This window comes from Furipterus horrens, unplaced genomic scaffold (genome assembly GCF_987537825.1).
Source record: "Furipterus horrens unplaced genomic scaffold, mFurHor1.1.pri manual_scaffold_17, whole genome shotgun sequence".
NCBI lineage: Eukaryota > Metazoa > Chordata > Mammalia > Chiroptera > Furipteridae > Furipterus > Furipterus horrens.
Genome location: NW_028327187.1, coordinates 21,485,687 through 21,503,203, shown reverse-complemented (window position 1 = coordinate 21,503,203; position 17,517 = coordinate 21,485,687). Strand labels below are relative to the sequence as shown.

The 17,517-nt window shown below is 38.0% G+C and overlaps 1 protein-coding gene across 4 annotated transcripts in view; it reads right to left on the bottom strand.

Moving 5' to 3' along the window:
* ARHGEF6 (Rac/Cdc42 guanine nucleotide exchange factor 6) overlaps positions 1–17,517 on the bottom strand; it is a 165,881-nt gene that overhangs the window by 40,986 nt on the left and 107,378 nt on the right. For all 4 annotated transcript variants that reach the window (XM_090263883.1, XM_090263881.1, XM_090263882.1 and 1 more), the window contains one exon: positions 1,516–1,654. In XM_090263883.1, the coding sequence (XP_090120009.1) occupies positions 1,516–1,654 (139 nt within the window). The remainder of the gene's footprint in view (positions 1–1,515; positions 1,655–17,517) is intronic.

Here is a 17,517-nt window from a genome sequence, read left to right as displayed (position 1 = left end):
GAGAATGTGGTTTTGTTCAGAGTACATGCTTTCAGTCCTTACCAATGCTTACAAAACCAGCTGTGTGCAACCATTTTCTTTAAAGATAATCAAACTTTATAAACCTCAAAACCTTTCCCCAGACACAGGAAGAGCAAGTAGGGTAAATGCAGCCTCCCCCAGCCACACCTCAAACCCCATGTTCGTTTGGGCAAGTCCAGCTCAAGAAGCTATCCTTGTTATTTGGTTTTTAAAAAGAAGACCTGGGCTCTTGGTAAAATATTCAATTATCAGGCCTTATTGAAGTCTTAATATTTAGAAAACATTATGGTTATGCAATAGCTATGGAAAATTAATTCTAAGTTTATAAACAAAAATGTGAGAGGACCTTGATGTACATGTATGGATGCATAAAGAAATAAACTAATATTGGACCCATTTATTAATCTTCAAGGGAATATCAGAATCTTCTATGATAATCCACAGTCAGGTAGCTGAATGCCTACAGTGATCTGGAGATAAATATTCTTATCTATTATCTCACAATAAAGTTGGTCCATATATCAGAAGAAAAGGTTTCTTGGCTGATACTGATTGAACCACCATCTACAGATGAGTGGGCAGAAGAAAACCTAAGCCAACAAGTTAGCAGAGATTTGAGTGAAGCAATGGGATGAAGGCTGGAAGAAGAGGAAGAGGAAGAATGATCATGAAAATTTAATAGTAAAGAGTAGGGGTCTTTCTGTTATAAGATGAATAAGTTTATGGTGATTATAATTATAGTATACAATTGATGTGGTAATCATTCCACAATGTATATGTATATTAAATCATTGCGTTATATACCTTAAAAATCATATTGTATGATCTAATATATACAATTTTATTTGTTAATCATACCTCGATAAAGCTGGAAAAGATAAATAAAAATCCTAAAAAGCAAATAATCTTCAGAGGAAAAAAAAAAAGGAATCCTCTTTCTTATTTGCTGCATAAAAAGGGAAAATCTAAAGGTCTGAGAAGGAAGACTGGATCAAGTAAATTTGGAAACTAAGGCTTTTTCTGAATTCCCCAGCAAGGGTAGCTTGAAGGCAGACTGGCAGTTTCCTCCAAGAGTAGAGACCCATACTTTGTACATAAATACCATATGATCTCACCTATAAAAGGAACCTAATGAACAAAAGAAATGAGTGAGCACAATAGAACCACAGGCACAGAAACAAGGAACAGACTGACAGTGACCAGAGGGGAGGGAGCAGGAAGATAATGGTGGAAAGAAGGGGAAGGGACTAGTCAAAGAACATATGTGAATGACCCATGGACACAGACAACAGTGTGGGGACTGACTGTGGGAGCAGGGGGTGGACTGGGTGGAGGTGGGCAAAGGGAAAAAACATTGGGACAACTGTAAAAGAACAATAAAATATTTTTAAAAAAGAAAGTTAGGAAGAGGTAAATTTTGAATCAGTGTAAGAAAAACATTTTTAACAAATAAAGTGTTTCAAAAAAATTTTTTTAAAGCACTCTTTCTTTTACCTCCATATGCCGTTCCAGCTCTTGCAAGAGAGTAACATACTTCTCCAGTCGCATGAATGGTTTGCTGAGGCTTGTTGTTAAAATGAGGATACCTGGACTGGATGCACCTTGATTTTCCATAAATTGCTCCAGATCATCACTAGCAAAAGAAAAAATGCAGTTCTGTTACTGCTTAATATTCCATGAAAAAAATTATTAACTGAACATTATTTAACTGTATTTCACATAACATAAAACCAAGTAAAATTTTGTTTCGCTAATCCAAATGCTGTCTATTTCATTTTAACTCAATTCAATAAACCTTTATTCAGTTCCTTTACGCAATAAGCATTGCATGCAGCGCTGGGGTTACAGTGGTGAGCCAGACATTCATTTACTCATCCAACAGTTATTGTATCTACTAAGCAACAGGCTCCATTCTCTCTGCTGAGGATACTGCTATGAACAAAACAAAAATCTCTGCTCTTAAGGAGACTCCACCTCTGGGAATAGGGCATATCAGATGACCTCAATGTCAGATTTAAAAATATATTTTCTTAGTAACTTCAAACATTCTAGTAATTGACTGATCAGATGCCAAAGGCAGCAATTCACCAAGTGCTCTTTATCACCAGAGCACCCACTTGTAATGTTCCAGAATTAAGTCCTAAAGTCAGATAGCAGAATGTTTGTCTAACTAATTACAAAGTCGCTTAGCCTAGGATCTGAAAACAGTATAGCAAACTACCCAAACAACTTGGTTAAAAATAAAAAAGACTGGATAAATGGTTTATTAAGTATGTCCTGTAAATGTCTTATTCTGAACTTGTGCTTCCTCTGCCTTTTAGCACCCTGTTGACTGCCTCCTTTCCATGAACAGGATGTTGAGTTCCAAGTCTGCAAGACCATTTTAATATACATTTACACAAAATGTAATTAAAGAAGAATACCTACTGCCTGACAGCATATTTTGAAACCTTTGTCTATCACTTGACCCCTTTTTACCTCCTTGTTTGCCCATGCATATCCTATGAGTCACAAGTCTTCCTGTATCTGTTTATTCCTTTCAATTCCCAGTGCCACTACCTTAGTTCAGGCCTCCTTATCTGGTTCACTTCAGTAAACAAACTCGTCTCTTGGCTTTCAGGTCTTTTCACATATGAACCATCCTGCAGGCCACCATTTTAATACCATTGCTTTCCTACTCAAGAACCTCTAATTTCCTGTGGGATCAGGTCTTAACTTTTTAGACTCCTACTATCCCCACCAATCTTTTTCATCACTCTCCAACATAAACCCTCAACTATGAAGTGACATACTTATTCTCCCTAGAATACATCTTATGCAATACTTCCCAACTGTGTTGCACTGCAATAAGCTGCAAAATGTATTCAATGAAACTTGTTATCATTAAATACTGGAGTGTTGGGAATGGAGTGGATTGCAGGTTATCCCTATTAATATACACTCTCCCTCCTTGAGTTTTTGAGCAGGAGAGAAAATAATGGAGTTTCAGTTAATGTCGCAGCAGCCTTGAGTACCACACATATGTCAGAGGGGAAAGGGACTGAGAATTGCTGCCTTAAAGAAAGCTAGATCACATCTGAGTGGTCACATCTAACTAATCATTGATGCTATTTTAGCAGTTTTTGTAGGCTTGCTCAGAAGCAGCTGAGGGGAGGAAAGTGCCCAGGACTTGAAGTCATAAAACAGAGTTGGTGACCTTGGATCAGTGACCTAGCCACAGCTGACTCATCTGTAAAACAGAGATAAAATCTACTTCCTACTAAAATTGTGAAGATTAAATACTTGGGGTTTGTAAGACTACTGTTTCATGCTAATATTTTTGCATGCCTTGGTTCTTGTTTAATATTCACATTTCAACACACGCATTATCCTCATTTTACAGATGAGAAACTTGAGTCTCAGGAACAGTGAGTAACAGCAAGCACACAGTTAAGTTGGAGTTTGTTCCCAAGTGTGAAGTCAAAGCTTCAGGTCTTTCCATGACACCACACTGTCTCTGTATAGGAAAGTATTTTATACATTTTAAAGTAGTAATCAGATGAATTTTTATTACTACTATTATTATTCCAAGGCAAATATTATACCTTGCTAAAATCACATTTTTTAAAACTACCATTAATTTGTATTTAATTTCCAACCTAGAGCATAAAGTACACAGAGATGTTTAAGCATTCATCACATATAAAATATAATTAGGAAAATAACAAATTTGCAGAGTGCATTTGAGTAAAAGTGTAATTTAGAGAAAATCACTTTCCTAATGTTTTTCAATATAGTTAACAAGTCTTACTTTTTTCTTTCCATGACTAAATAACTTCCCACATCCTCAGCATTCTACTCTAATTGATACAAGGCATACAACAATTAGAAGCAAATGCTATACTGTACACTGTTATTACTTTCCACGCAGCATTCTAACTTCTAGGCTTGTTAAATATTATAAAAGTGTTTTAAAATTTTTCAATATATCATGAAAACACTGGTCATTCAAAAGAGAAAAGCATTTTATTACTGTTTGAGAAATAAAAGTTAAAAAAGGAAAGAACAGAACTTCGGGTCAAGATGGAGGCATGTTTAGAGATGCTTCGCCTCCTTGCACAACCATAGAAAAAATTACAACCAGATCTCAAAAGAAAAACCACTCAGAACAGTCAGAAAATTGAGCTATATGGAAGTCCGGCAGCCAAGGATTTAAAGAAGCCACATTCATTCAGATGGCTAGAAGGGGCAGAGTTGTAAAGATAGGTGGAGAGGTGGTTGGTACAGAGAGATGGTGGTAGTGGTGAACAGATGACCCAACATTCACATGCAATGGATAAAAATCAGGAGGGATATCTGGGTGTAGAGCAATCCCAGACCAGGCCAGAACGCATAGCCCAGGGTTCCAACACCAGGAAGATAAATCCCCATTACCTCTGGTTATAAAAACTAGTGGGGGTTGGAGTGGCAGAAGAAATTGCCAGATTTTTTCCACTTAATGAGTCAGCCCAGTCTTAGAACATATGCAAACCCACCCACTTTGGGCTTCGTCAACAGCGCAGCAGCTGGAAGGAAGCCAGTCACATACAGGAAGTGAGTAAAGTGACTAGAAATAGGGCAAGTGCCACACAAACCTCCAAAAGCTTGGCAGTGGCACTATCCCCCCTCCATCTCTACCCCCACACAGAGTCATAGCAGTAAAGTAGGTTGCCCCACCCCGGCAATTACCTTAGGCTCTGCCTCACACAATTTATAGGTGCCTTTCCGACAGAGGCCATGTGACTAAGATGGGGACTAAAAGTGGCTCTATCTAATACACAGAAACAAACACAGGGAGGCTGCCAAATTGAGGAGACAAAGAAATATGGCCCAAATGAAAGAACAGAACCCCAGAAGAATAACTAAATGAAATAGAGATAGCTAACCGATCAGATGCAGAATTCAAAATGCTGGTGATCAGGATGCTGAGAGAAATTATAGAATATGGCAAAAAAATTAAGGAAGAAATGAAAGTTACACTAAGTGAAATAAAGAAAAATCCACAGGGAACCAACAGTAAAGAGAAGGAAGCTGGGATTCAAAACAGTGATTTGGAACATAAGGAAGAAATAAACATTCAACCGGAACAGAAAGAAGAAACAAGAATTCAAAAAAATGATGATAGGCTTAGACATCTCTGGAGCATCTCCAAATGTGCTGACATCTGAATCATAGGGGTGCCAGAAAGAGAAGAGGAAGGGCAAGAAATTGAAAACTTATTTGAAAAAATAATAAAAGAAAGCTTCCCTAATTGGCCAAAGGAAATAGATATACAAGTCCAAGAAGCACAGAGTCCCAAACAAGTTGGACCCAAAGAGGACCACACCAAGACACATCATAATTAAAATGCCAAAGGTTAAAGATAAAGAGAGAATCTAAAAGCAGCAAGAGAAAAGCAGAGAGTTACCTACAAAGGAGTTCCCATAAGACTTGTCAGCTGATTTCTCAAAAGAAACTTTGCAGGCTAGAGGGGACTGGCAAGAAGTATTCAAAGTGATGAAAAGCAAGAACCTACAACCTAAATTACTCTACCCAGCAAAGCTATTATTTACAATGGAAGGGCAGATGAAGTGCTTCCCAGACAAGATAAAGCAAAAGGAGTTCATCATCACCAATCCATTATTATATGAAATATTAAAGGGACTTATTTAAGAAAAAGAAGACCAAATCTATGAACATTAAAATGAGAACACATGGACATGGACAACAAGGTGGAGATGGACTGTAGGAGATGGGGGAGGTGGGTGGGGTGGGGAGAGCAATGGGGGAAAAATGTGACAACTGTAATAGAAAAACAATTAAAAAATTTTTAAATGACTACAAGCTCACAACTATCAACAACTGAATCTAAAAATCAAAAACAAAAACAAACTAAGCAAACAACCCTAACAGGAACAGAAGCATAGGTATGGGGATCATTTGGAGGTTTATTAGCAGGGAGGGGAAAGGGAGAGAATCAGGAAAAGGGACAGGGATTAAGAAGCATAATTTGTAGGAACAAAACAGATAGGGGCATGTTAAAAATAGTATAAGAATGGAGAAGCCAAAGAACTTAAATGCATAACCCATGGTCATGATCTGGGGGGGGGGTTGCTGGAGAGGAGGGGGAATACCAGGAAGAGGGAGACAAGAGGGGAAAAAATGGGATAACTATAAGAGCATAATCAATAAAATATACTTTTGAAAAGGAAAGAACATTTTACTAGTACAACAGAGAAACAAAACTGTCTTTTAAAGCAACTCTCTATTGAGATAAATAAATCCTAAAAGATACATTTTAATTATTGAAATAAACTTAATATACAAATTCATATTATTATACACAAATATATATACAGGGTGGGGCCAAAGTTTTATAGTTGTGAGACCTCAAAACATAGAGTTTATTCTTGTATTTTAATTCAGCAATTATTGTGTTATTTTCCATATGAACAACTGTAAACCTACATTTGCCCCACCCTCTATATCATTATACCAGAGAACAATGTGTCTTTAAAATGAAGTTTTTGATTTTATATAGCTGTTTAAAATGTGAGTTAAGACTTGCTTTTTAATCTTAATGTGTTTTGTATATGTGATATGACACAACAGAAGCATTTCTCAATATATAAATATTACTTGAAACTCAAGATACATTTATTTCATAGCATTCATAGTGGATGGGCTCTGATATGTTCTGGATTGGGCTGGAAACTCAAGAGAATTACCTTACATCATAATATTATTACAGAGCTTAACCATATCATGTAACTGTGTTTCTGTGGAATCTTTGCATAGATTGCTACTTTGAATAATGATAATTCTATCTAGAAAAGCTTAAAGAAAATAATCATATATTTATTTCGCCTCTCCACCAGGCTTTCATGGGAATCACTGTGGCCTGGAAAGGGGAGGTGAGGCATGAGAAGCTGGGAGGCTCTGGCCTCTGGCCAGTGGAAAATTCCAAGGATGCCACTCAATTAGGTTGGGTGGATATCTATGATCCCTTTTTCACTTATTCAGGCCCAGAGACTAGGCTGGCTGCTCCTTTCTTTTTTGTCCCCACCACTTTTTGTTTGTGTTCAGTCTCACTTTCTCCCTTCCCTTTATTCCTCAAAGACAGAAACAGAACAAAACCTAGTTTCAGAATTTTTCCTGTGCTCCTTGTCCCCAAAGCAAATACACAACTTTGGGTTTTTCCCATAGTCTTCACTGCTGACAACAGTGATAACAAAGAGTGAATACAACTAAAACAAGAGGAAAAGTACTCAGTTGTGTTTGTGGTAGTTGCTGCAATAGAGACAGAAGTAAGGTCTAGATCTGTCTTAGCACTAATTCTCTCCTCCTCTCTTAACTCCGGGTCTCTCTCTTTCTCTCTCTCTTTCCCTCTCTCTCTCCCTCTCTCTCTCTCTCTTTCCCTCTCTCTCTCTCTCTCTTGTGAAAAGAATGAATGTCACACTGAAGCAAGGGAGGGAAGTGGGTATTTTTGTAAGGGAGAAACATGAGCTATAGTAGCAAACTAGAGGGGAGAGAGAGGGGAAATCCCAAAAGACCTCACCCAGGGGATAGCAAAAGACTGAGGCAGCCATTCAAATATATGCAAATCTGAGGGCACGCCAAGGCTAGAGTCTGCTTATATACCCAAATTCAGATAATACATTACTGTATTTTTTACAAGGCAACAACATGTAATCATGCATTGTTAATTAAAGGCTGCATGCCTTCTCAGTGCCAATTGTCACATACATTTCTGGTGTGATATTGCCACCTGCAGGCCAAAAGGAAGCCGTTAACTGGTCTGTTTAGGCTTAGAGTGATTTTCCCTGCTTGTAAGCATGTACATGTACTGCTTCATCAGGGAAAGAATAGAAATCCACCAATGTCCTTATTTCAGCTGGAAACCTTCATCTGACACAGTATTTTCATCTGAAATTATTGTGAATTTCATTCAACTATGCTCTGCCTCTAGTATGTCAGCTAAAATTAAAGATGCATGTAAAATAGTTGAGATTATATTAGAAGCACATCTGAGAAAAACCCCAAGTATTTTCACTGAATTTTTATCCCTTACATGTAAATAAACCAGTAAGATAAAAATTCAGTTCTATGGGACTCCACTGTTTCAAGGGATAGTATAAGTCTCAAAAAATTCACTAATCAAAATCAAGCAAATGGTAGAATAATTCTTCCAAAAGTTGATAATCTTTAAATTAACAAATGTAACAAAACCTAAATCATAACATTTGAAGAAATCTTTACTGTTTTTTTAAAATTAAATTCATAATATGGATACATTCAGTCAGTAACATTTTAGCACAGCGTTATCACAGAAAGTTGTCTAAACACTACAAAAGGCTGATGTTTAAGGTATACAATTTCTTTCTGATATTTTTCTAGAATTGCTGTTCTAGAGTAAAAGAAAAAGAATGTGCTTGTAGAAATGGGAAACTAACATGAGAGAGATCTCCTTTTATTGTTATTAAGAAATTTGCCCTTATATACAAAGGACGTTTATGGACCCATCACAGGAAAAACACTCTTAAACCATTTTTCCTTTATTGAAGATAAATAGTAAAGCATGAAAACATTATTGGAAATGATAAAAACAAAACAAGTTCAGGACTGTGGTTCCCTCTGATGAGGGAGGTAGGAGCAAGAAATATTGGAGAGTATACGCAGGACTCCAATTGCACCTATAATTTGTTTCTTAAGCTGAATGGTGGGTTCGTGGGTGTACTTTATTATATCTCTGTTCTATGTACACTTGAAATATCACCTTTTTTTTCTGAAAAACAGCTAGTAGCTAGTAGAAGATGAATAAAGGAGAAATAGGGAGCGGCAACAACTATTTTGTGCTCAATGCTGTGGACTTTGAATACATTTTTTCACTTAATCCTCATACCAACCCTGCAAGATAACTAATTTTATACTCACTTTACAAGTGAGGAAACTATGACCTAGAAGTAAATTACCTTAGATAACAAAGCTTTCAAGTGGCAGAATTATAAACTGAGACAATATAAAAGTGGTAAAATGTTTATGCTGAGATCAAGCAATAGCACAAAAGGGTTTAAAAGAAAATGGTAATGAATTCTACTTTCAGAAGGATGGCATGAGGTGTTCCATGGACCCAATTCCCAGGGAAACAAGCATAGCTGATAGAAACCATAAAAACAACCATTTAAAGTTTCTAGAAATTTTCTTAATGTTACATGAAAAAAACATTTATTCAAGAAAATATTCTAAAACTCAGAACAGGAAGAGTTCAGGCATTTGAACCACAGTCTACTGTCTCCACTCTCCTTCCTTCCCAGCTCAGCTTGACACAAGCTCTATTCCAGGCAAGTGTGACCAAGAAGATAGGCCTCCCTTTCCCCTCACCTCCCGATCCAGGGACACCATATCTCACTAGCACATTTCATCAGCTTCAACTCTGAACTGAAGAACCTTAATTCTTGGCAAGTGTGTCAGAGCAGTTGGAGGCTTCCTTCTTCACTCAGACCCCATACATATGGAGGAGAACCTACTGTAAGAGTGGCAGGCTGAAAACATGGGGCCCAGTCACCTTCACCCCAGCTCACTTGCAGGGTAAAAATTCTGTGCTGGGAGAGGCAAGCAGAGAAGACCAGAGGTTACTGCCTTGCTCAGCACCCAGAGTAGTAGCTCAAAGAATTTGCTCATGGGGAAAGATAGTGCATAGGAAGAGAGAGTTTTGAAGCTTTTTCCAAAGTAACTGTTTTTAGTTCAAAAAGAGTGTGGGAAAATTCAAGACTAAGGGTCTTGTAAAAACAATGAAGATTTTGGTGGTAAGCAAATAAGAGAAGGCCGGATACCTAAAAGCAACAAGCTAAACCATAGGCCAGCTAGTCACTAGAGATAATAGGGAAAAAGACAGCTAAGAAGTGCTAAAAAGGGTCAGAACAAACTTCAAAGACTGGTCTCAAAACTACCCCTGCCTGTAAAATCTCTGACATTTCTCTTAGCAATATCTTTTCTGATATATCTTCTCTGGTAAGGGAAACAAAAGAAAAATAAACAAACAGAACTATGCCAAGCTAAAACGTTTTTGCACAGCAAAAGAAACCATCAACAAAACAAAAAGACTACCTACTGAATAGGAAAACATATTCACCAATGATACATCTAATAAGGAGTTAATATTCAAAATTTATAAAGAACCAATACAACTCAACATCAAAAAACAAACAAACAAACAATTCAATTAAAAAATGGATACTTCTCCAAAGAGGACCTACAGATGGCTAAAGGACATATGAAAAGATGCTCAACATAACTAGCCATCAGAGAAATGTACATTAAAACCACAATGAGATATCATCTCACACCTATCAGAATGGCTATCATCAATAAATCAACAAACGACAAGTGTTGGTGAGGAAGTGGAGAAAAACAACCCTTGTGCATTGTTGGTGGGAATGCAGACTGGTGCATTTCTGGAAAATCGTATGGAAGTTTCTCCAAAAATTAAAAATGAAACTTCATTTTGACCCAGAAATACCACTTCTGGTTATATTTCTAAAGAAACCTAAGACACTAATTCAAAAGAATAGATTCACTCTGACTGATGTGGCTCAGTTGGTTAGGATTCGTCCTACAAAGTGAAAGGTTGCTGGTTCGATTCCCAGTCAAGGCACATGCCTATATTGCAGGCCCAGTCCTTGACTGAGGCATGTGTGAGAGGCAATCCATCAATGTTTCCCTCCCTTTCTTTCTCCCTTGCCCTCTCTCTAAAAATAAATAAATAAATAAAATTTAAAAGCACTAGATGCACCCCTATCTTTATTGCAGAATTATTTACAATAGCCAAGATATGGAATCAACCCAAGTGCTCATCAATAGATAAGTGGATAAATAAGTGGTGGCACATATATACAGTGAAATATTACTCAGCCATATAAAAGAGTAAAATCTTACCATTTCTAACAGCATGGATGGACCTAGAGGTTATTATGCTCAGTGAAATAATTCAGTCAGAGAAAGACAAATACCATATTATTTCACTTATATGTGAAATATAAAAACAAAATAAATGAAAAAACAAATAGAAACAGACTCATAGATACAGAAAATAGACTGATGGTTGCCAGATGAGAAGGGTCTGGGCAAAACAGGTGATGGGATTAAGGAGTACAAATTGGTAGTTATATAATAGTTATGGGGATGTTAAGTACAGTATAGGAAATGTCGTCGTCGGCAGCCGTCCATCTCGAGAGACGATGGTGTAGCTTCTTAAGAGTCTATCTGCACCGCCGAGAATGGCTGTGCAGTCCAACTCGGGAGTGACACGGTATCTGTCTCCTCCCGTGTTGAATCGACATCTTGTGATGACGCTGGAGTGTCCTCTCCAGTGAAGCTGAAGCTACAGAGCCTGGGCAGGGTGATATGGAGGGTCTGCTGTTGCCCATGCAGCAGACCCCCCCCTCTCTTCGCAGCTGAAGGGTCCAAGGGAAAGACGGAGTCAATACAGCTTGGCTTCAGGTGCGCCGCAGGAGTTGCCGGTGTTGACTACAACGTCAAACCGCCTTAGGGACTCCGGCTCCGGATTTTCTGTCGGGGTTTACTCCCTTAGCCTTTCCCCTGAAGAGGTATGCCGCAAGGCAGCGGAGGTTTTTTTGGGGTCAGAGTTTTCCTTCTCTGATGTGCCCTGACTGGAAGATCGAACCAGCGACACTTAGCTCGCAGGCCGACGCTCAATCCACTGAGCCAAACCAGCCAGGGTTAGTATAGGAAATAGAGTTAATAATATTGTAGTAAGTGTATATGATGTCAGATGAGAACTTGAAATTCCTGGAGAATCAATTTGTAAAGTATATGATTTTCTAACCACTATGCTGTACACCTGAAACTAATACAAAACAATGTCAAATGTAAATTGTGATTGAAAAATAAAATTTAAATAAAAACAAATTATCCCTGTCTGAACTTAATTGAATCAGAGGGCAGAGCAATGTATGCCCCAGGAAATCATCAAATACATTAGAACTATTGGTTAGAAATCAATGAAGCCTAAAAGCTGCTTCCCAGAGAAGGTAAAGCTAAAGGAGTTCATCATCACCAAGTCATTATTATATGAAATGTTAAAGGGACTTACTTAAGAAAAAGAAGATCAAAACTATGAACACTAAAATGACAACAAACTCACAACTATCAACAACTGAATCTAAAATATAAAAATAAAATCCAACTAAGCAAACAAGAATAGGAACAGAATCCTAGGTATGGGGATCATTTGGAGGGTTATCAACTGGGAGGAAGGAAGGGGAGAAATGGGTAACTGGTGCAGGGATTAAGAAGCATAATCGGTTGGTACCAAATAGACAGGGGGAAGTTAAGAAAAATATAGGAAAGGGTGAAGCCAAAGAACTTATGTGCATGACCCACGGACATGAACTAAGGGGGGGTGGGATTGCTGGAGGGAAGGGGTGGTACTGGGCAGAGGGGAGCAAAAGGGAAAAAAATTGGAACTACTGTAACAACATAACCAATAAAATATACTTAAAAAATATGGATGAAAATCTCAGATAAAAACTGAGAGAACTCTTTGCTAGAAGACCGATCTTAAAAGAAATACTAAACTTACAGCATAAGAGCGAGTAATACAGATGCTTATACAAATCAACATATAGAATATAGAGTACCAGTAAAGGTCATACATATTTCTCCTTCTTTAAACTTTTATAAAAACAATACTTTATTTCCTCAACCCCTGCAGGAGAGGTTTTAAGGGGACTAAATGGTAATGGAAAAAATGCAATAAACATAGAAAAGAAAAAATATGATACAGCAAATTTTATAATTGCACTACAACATATTTCACAACAGCAGTACAATGGAAGTTGTTGGGAGCAAAGTTCTAGATATGATACCAGATAGTAAATCAAATCCATAGGAAGAAATGAAAATAGACAAACAGTAAATAAGAATGTTAATATTACAAATGCTTTAAATATCTTTTTCTCCTTTTTTCTCTGTTTCATTTAGACATATAATTATATTAAACAATCACTATAACAATATATCATTGCACTTGTAACATAGATGTTTCATATACATAATGCACAAAATGAAATAGGAAACATCTATACTAGGAGTAACATTTATGTATCTCCTTAGAATTACATTAGTGTAGAGGGGAGAAGATGGTGGAAGAGTGAGGGGAGGCTGCACTTTCTGGCTTCCGAGACCCGTCTGTAGTTTGGACTAACTGCAGACAGAACATCTCAGTGAGTAGCTGGACACTGGCAGGAGTTGAGCCTTGGCACTGCTGGATTAGAGAAAACCATCTGGGAACAACCTGTTTGGTAAGGATAGCGGAGGAAAAAGGGACGAGATGGGATTTCTGACTGGGTTGGCTATCCGAGCTGTGGCTGGAAGTACACAAAGGCTTTTTGGTGACCCCAGGCTTCCCCAGAGAGGAATTGGGAGGAGAGCAGATCTCTGCTCACTGGCAGAGCCAGGAGTGGGCCAGGTGGCATCTGGCACTGAAAGACAAGAAACAGTGTACTACAGTGCATGTGAGAACGTGATTTTCCTTTATATTTTTCTCTTGTGTACTGTGGAGAGAGGAGGAAAGGTAGGGGGTAATAGGACATTCTTGAGGAGCGCAGGCACAAAAGTGCACTCGCCCACTCCCCAACCTTCCCCTTGGGCAGTGCAGGCACGCACAGGGAAGTGCCCTCATCCACTGGCCCAGGTGCATGGGGCTGCGTGTCCAGGTGCCCCTCGAACACGCCCCAACAGACATAAGATCAGTGCCCCAATGGGCGCAGGGAGGGCCTGCTGGGCACGCAGAAAACCGTGCAGACATCCCTGGCCAGCCCCAGTGGGTGCCAGGCCGGAGTGCAGACCACTTGCGCAGGCTCTGATCGTGCCAGCCCAGGAGGGTGCAGGAACGGCGGGCCGCCACGGCGCAGGAACAGTGGGCAGCAAGGACTCACAGACGCTGACTTGCACCTTGCACAAGTGTCCGGGGCCCCGCCCCAAGGGGCGAGAGACCAACTACCTGGGCGCGGCTCGGCAGGCCTGAGGCTAGCGCACAGGCCACCTTGTGTGCATGCATAAGCACCCCAGCTGGCTCCAACATGCGCCAAACAAACGCAATGGACACTGCAGGCGCACGGGAGTAACCCAGGCACACAGCCAGCATCACACGCAGGCGCACACTGCTGCTGCAAGGATCAGGAACGTCTGGTCCACCTCATTAGACCAGCTGTCGATCCAGATAAAGAAGACGACACACAAAGGCTGAACTGAATAAAAACTTTCCTTTTGTATATTTTTTTTAAATTTTTATTTCTATTTTAGTTTTTTTATTTGTATTTTACTTTAATTTAATTTTTTTAAATTTATTTTTTATTTTAATTTTTACTTTTACTTAAAATTTTTTAAAAACTATCTTTAATTTGTTTCATACCATCTCTCCTTCTCATCCTTCCTCTTTAATTTTTGCTTATTTGTCTGTTGTGTTTAGCCTCCTTTTCACACTAAATAAATAGAATATAACTACTATATAAATCTAATACTACACAATTCCACTTTCTTACTATATTCTGCATTCTCCCCTCTTTTTCTTTTATTATTATTAGCATACAATGTAAATATTACCTGCTGTCTTGCATAGTCTCGACACTACTTGCTACTATTATTAATCTATCATCCCCTCTCTCAAAAATCATATATTTCCTCTTTAAAAACAACTCTTATCTATTCTTCCTGTAGTATAAAATCCCTAACCTCACTATATTTATATTAATACTGGCTCATTTGCTGATGATCGCGGGATAGAGGGTGGGAGATATTTTTGAGGGTGTGGGTTTCCTGCCTGGGCTGTGTGTTTAGGTTTTTAACAGCATCCCCACAAAAGAACTCAAGACAAAGTGGACAGAGTGACACTCAATCAACTAGCCAGAGGAAAGATCCCACCAAAGAGCATCTGAAATATAACCAAACAGCATAAAGAAACGACATAAAGGTATCCCAAGAACATCAGGCTCAGGAGATCAAAGAGACTGCACCACTGAAACACCCAGATCTTCTATAAAGAATCTCATACCACGAAGGTAGGAAGTCAAAGCAGACAAATCCAAAAAACAAAAACAAACAAGAAGAATTCAACATGCTAAGATGCAGAAACAACCTCTCAATGAAAAGAAAACAGGAATCCCCAGAAAGAGAGGTAGATGGAATAGACATAGCCCAAATGTCAGACATGGAATTCAAAAGAATGTTGGTGAAGAAGCTCAATATACTCGACAACCTCAAAAACAACTACAACAAGCTCCAAGGAAGTTACCAACAGCTCCAAGAAAATTACAGGGAACTTGCAGAGAACTACACCAGCATAAAAATGGACATAGAAACTATTAATAAGAACCAGGGAGAAATGAAGAATACAATCTCTGAGCTGAAAAACACAGTAGAATTAATCAAAAGCAGGCTAAACGAAGCAGAAGATCAGATCAGTGAGTTAGAGGACAATGTAGAAAAAAATTCCCAGACAATACAACAAGATGAAAAAAGATTGAAAAAATATGAACAAGATGTAAGGGAATTACAGGATAACAAGAGGCAAAATAATATCAGGATCATTGGAATAAAAGAGCGAGAAGAAGAGGAACGAGGAACAGAAAAGCTGATAGGAGAAGTAATGACAGAAAATTTTCCCAACCTGATGAGAGAAAAAATTATGCATGTTCAAGAAGCACAGAGAGTCCCAATGAAGAGGAACCCCCAAAAAACCACTGCAAGGCCCATCATAATTAAAATGGCAACATTCCAAGACAAAGAGAGAATCCTAAAAGCAGTAAGAGAAAAAGAGCAAATAACATACAAGGGAGCTCCAATAAGGCTATCGACCGATTTCTCAACAGAAACATTACAAGCCAGAAGGGAATGGTCAAAAATATTTCAAGCGATGAAAAACAAAGGTCTACAACCAAGAATACTCTACCCAGCAAGGCTCTCATTCAAAATGGAAGGTGAACTAAGGAGATTCTCAGACAAAGGAAGACTAAAGGAATACATCTCCACCAAACCAGCATTGCAAGAGATGTTAAAGAAAATGTTTTAAGAAAAAGAAGAAAAAAAGAGGAGAGAAACACAGGTACAAAGGGAAATGAATAAGTACATGTTAATAATAACCTTAAATGTAAATCGATTAAATGCTCCAATTGAAAGACATAGGGTAATGGAATGGATAAGAAAACAGGACCCACATATTTGCTGTCTACAAGAAACAGACCTCAAAACAAAAGATTTACACAGACTGAAAGTAAAGGGATACAAAAAAGTATTCCAAGCAAATGGACATGAAAAAAAAAGCTGGCATAGCAATACGCACATGAGAAAAAACGGATTTCAAAGCAAGGGTAATAAAAAGAGAGAAAGAAGGACATTTCATAATACTTAAGGGAACAATCCATCAAGAAGACATAACACTGACAAACATATGCACCCAACATAGAAGCACCCAAGTACATAAAGAAAAAACGAGAAGACCACGAGAAAGATATTAACAGCAACACACTCATAGTAGGGGACTTTAACACTCTATTATCAACAATAGACAGATTTTCGAAGCAAAGAAACGCCAAGGATATACAGGCATTGAACAACACACTAAACCACATGGACTTAACTGATATATATAGAACTTTTCACCCCAAAGAAGCAAAATATACATTCTTTTCAAATGCACATGGGACATTTTCAAAGATAGACCACAAGATAAAACACAAAACAAGCCTCTACAAATTCAAGAAAATTGAAATCACGTCAAGCATCTTTTCAGACCACAATGCCTTGAAACTAAAAATCAACCTCCGAGAAAAAAATCAAAGACATCCAAACTCATGGAGAATGAATAACATGCTATTAAATAATGAATGGGTTAACAATAACATCAAAGAAGAAATCAAGAAGTTTCTGGAAACTAATAATAATGAACACACAACAGCCCAAAATCTATGGGACACAGCAAAAGCAGTCCTAAGAGGGAAGTTCATAGCAATACAGGCATATCTGAAAAGGATAGAAGACTCTCAAATAAAAAGTCAAACCATAAAGCTACAAGAACTAGAACAACAACAAACAAATCCTAGGGTAAGAAGAAGGAAGGAAATCATCAAGATCAGAGCAGAATTAAATAACATAGAGACCAAACAAACAATTCAAATGATCAACAAAACTAGAAGCTGTTTTTTTTTTTTTTTTGAAAAAATAAACAAAATCGACAAGCCTTTACCCAGGCTCATCAAGAAAAAAAGAGAGAAGACCCAAATAAACAAAATCAGAAATGAAAAAGGAGAAATCACGACTCATACCACCGAAATACAAAGGATTGTAAGAAATTACTACAAACAACTGTATGGTAAGAAATTTGACAACCTAGAAGAAATGGAAAAATTTCTAGAAACCTATAACCTTCCAAAATTGAATCAAGAAGAAGTAGAAAGTCTCAACAGACCAATAACAAACAAG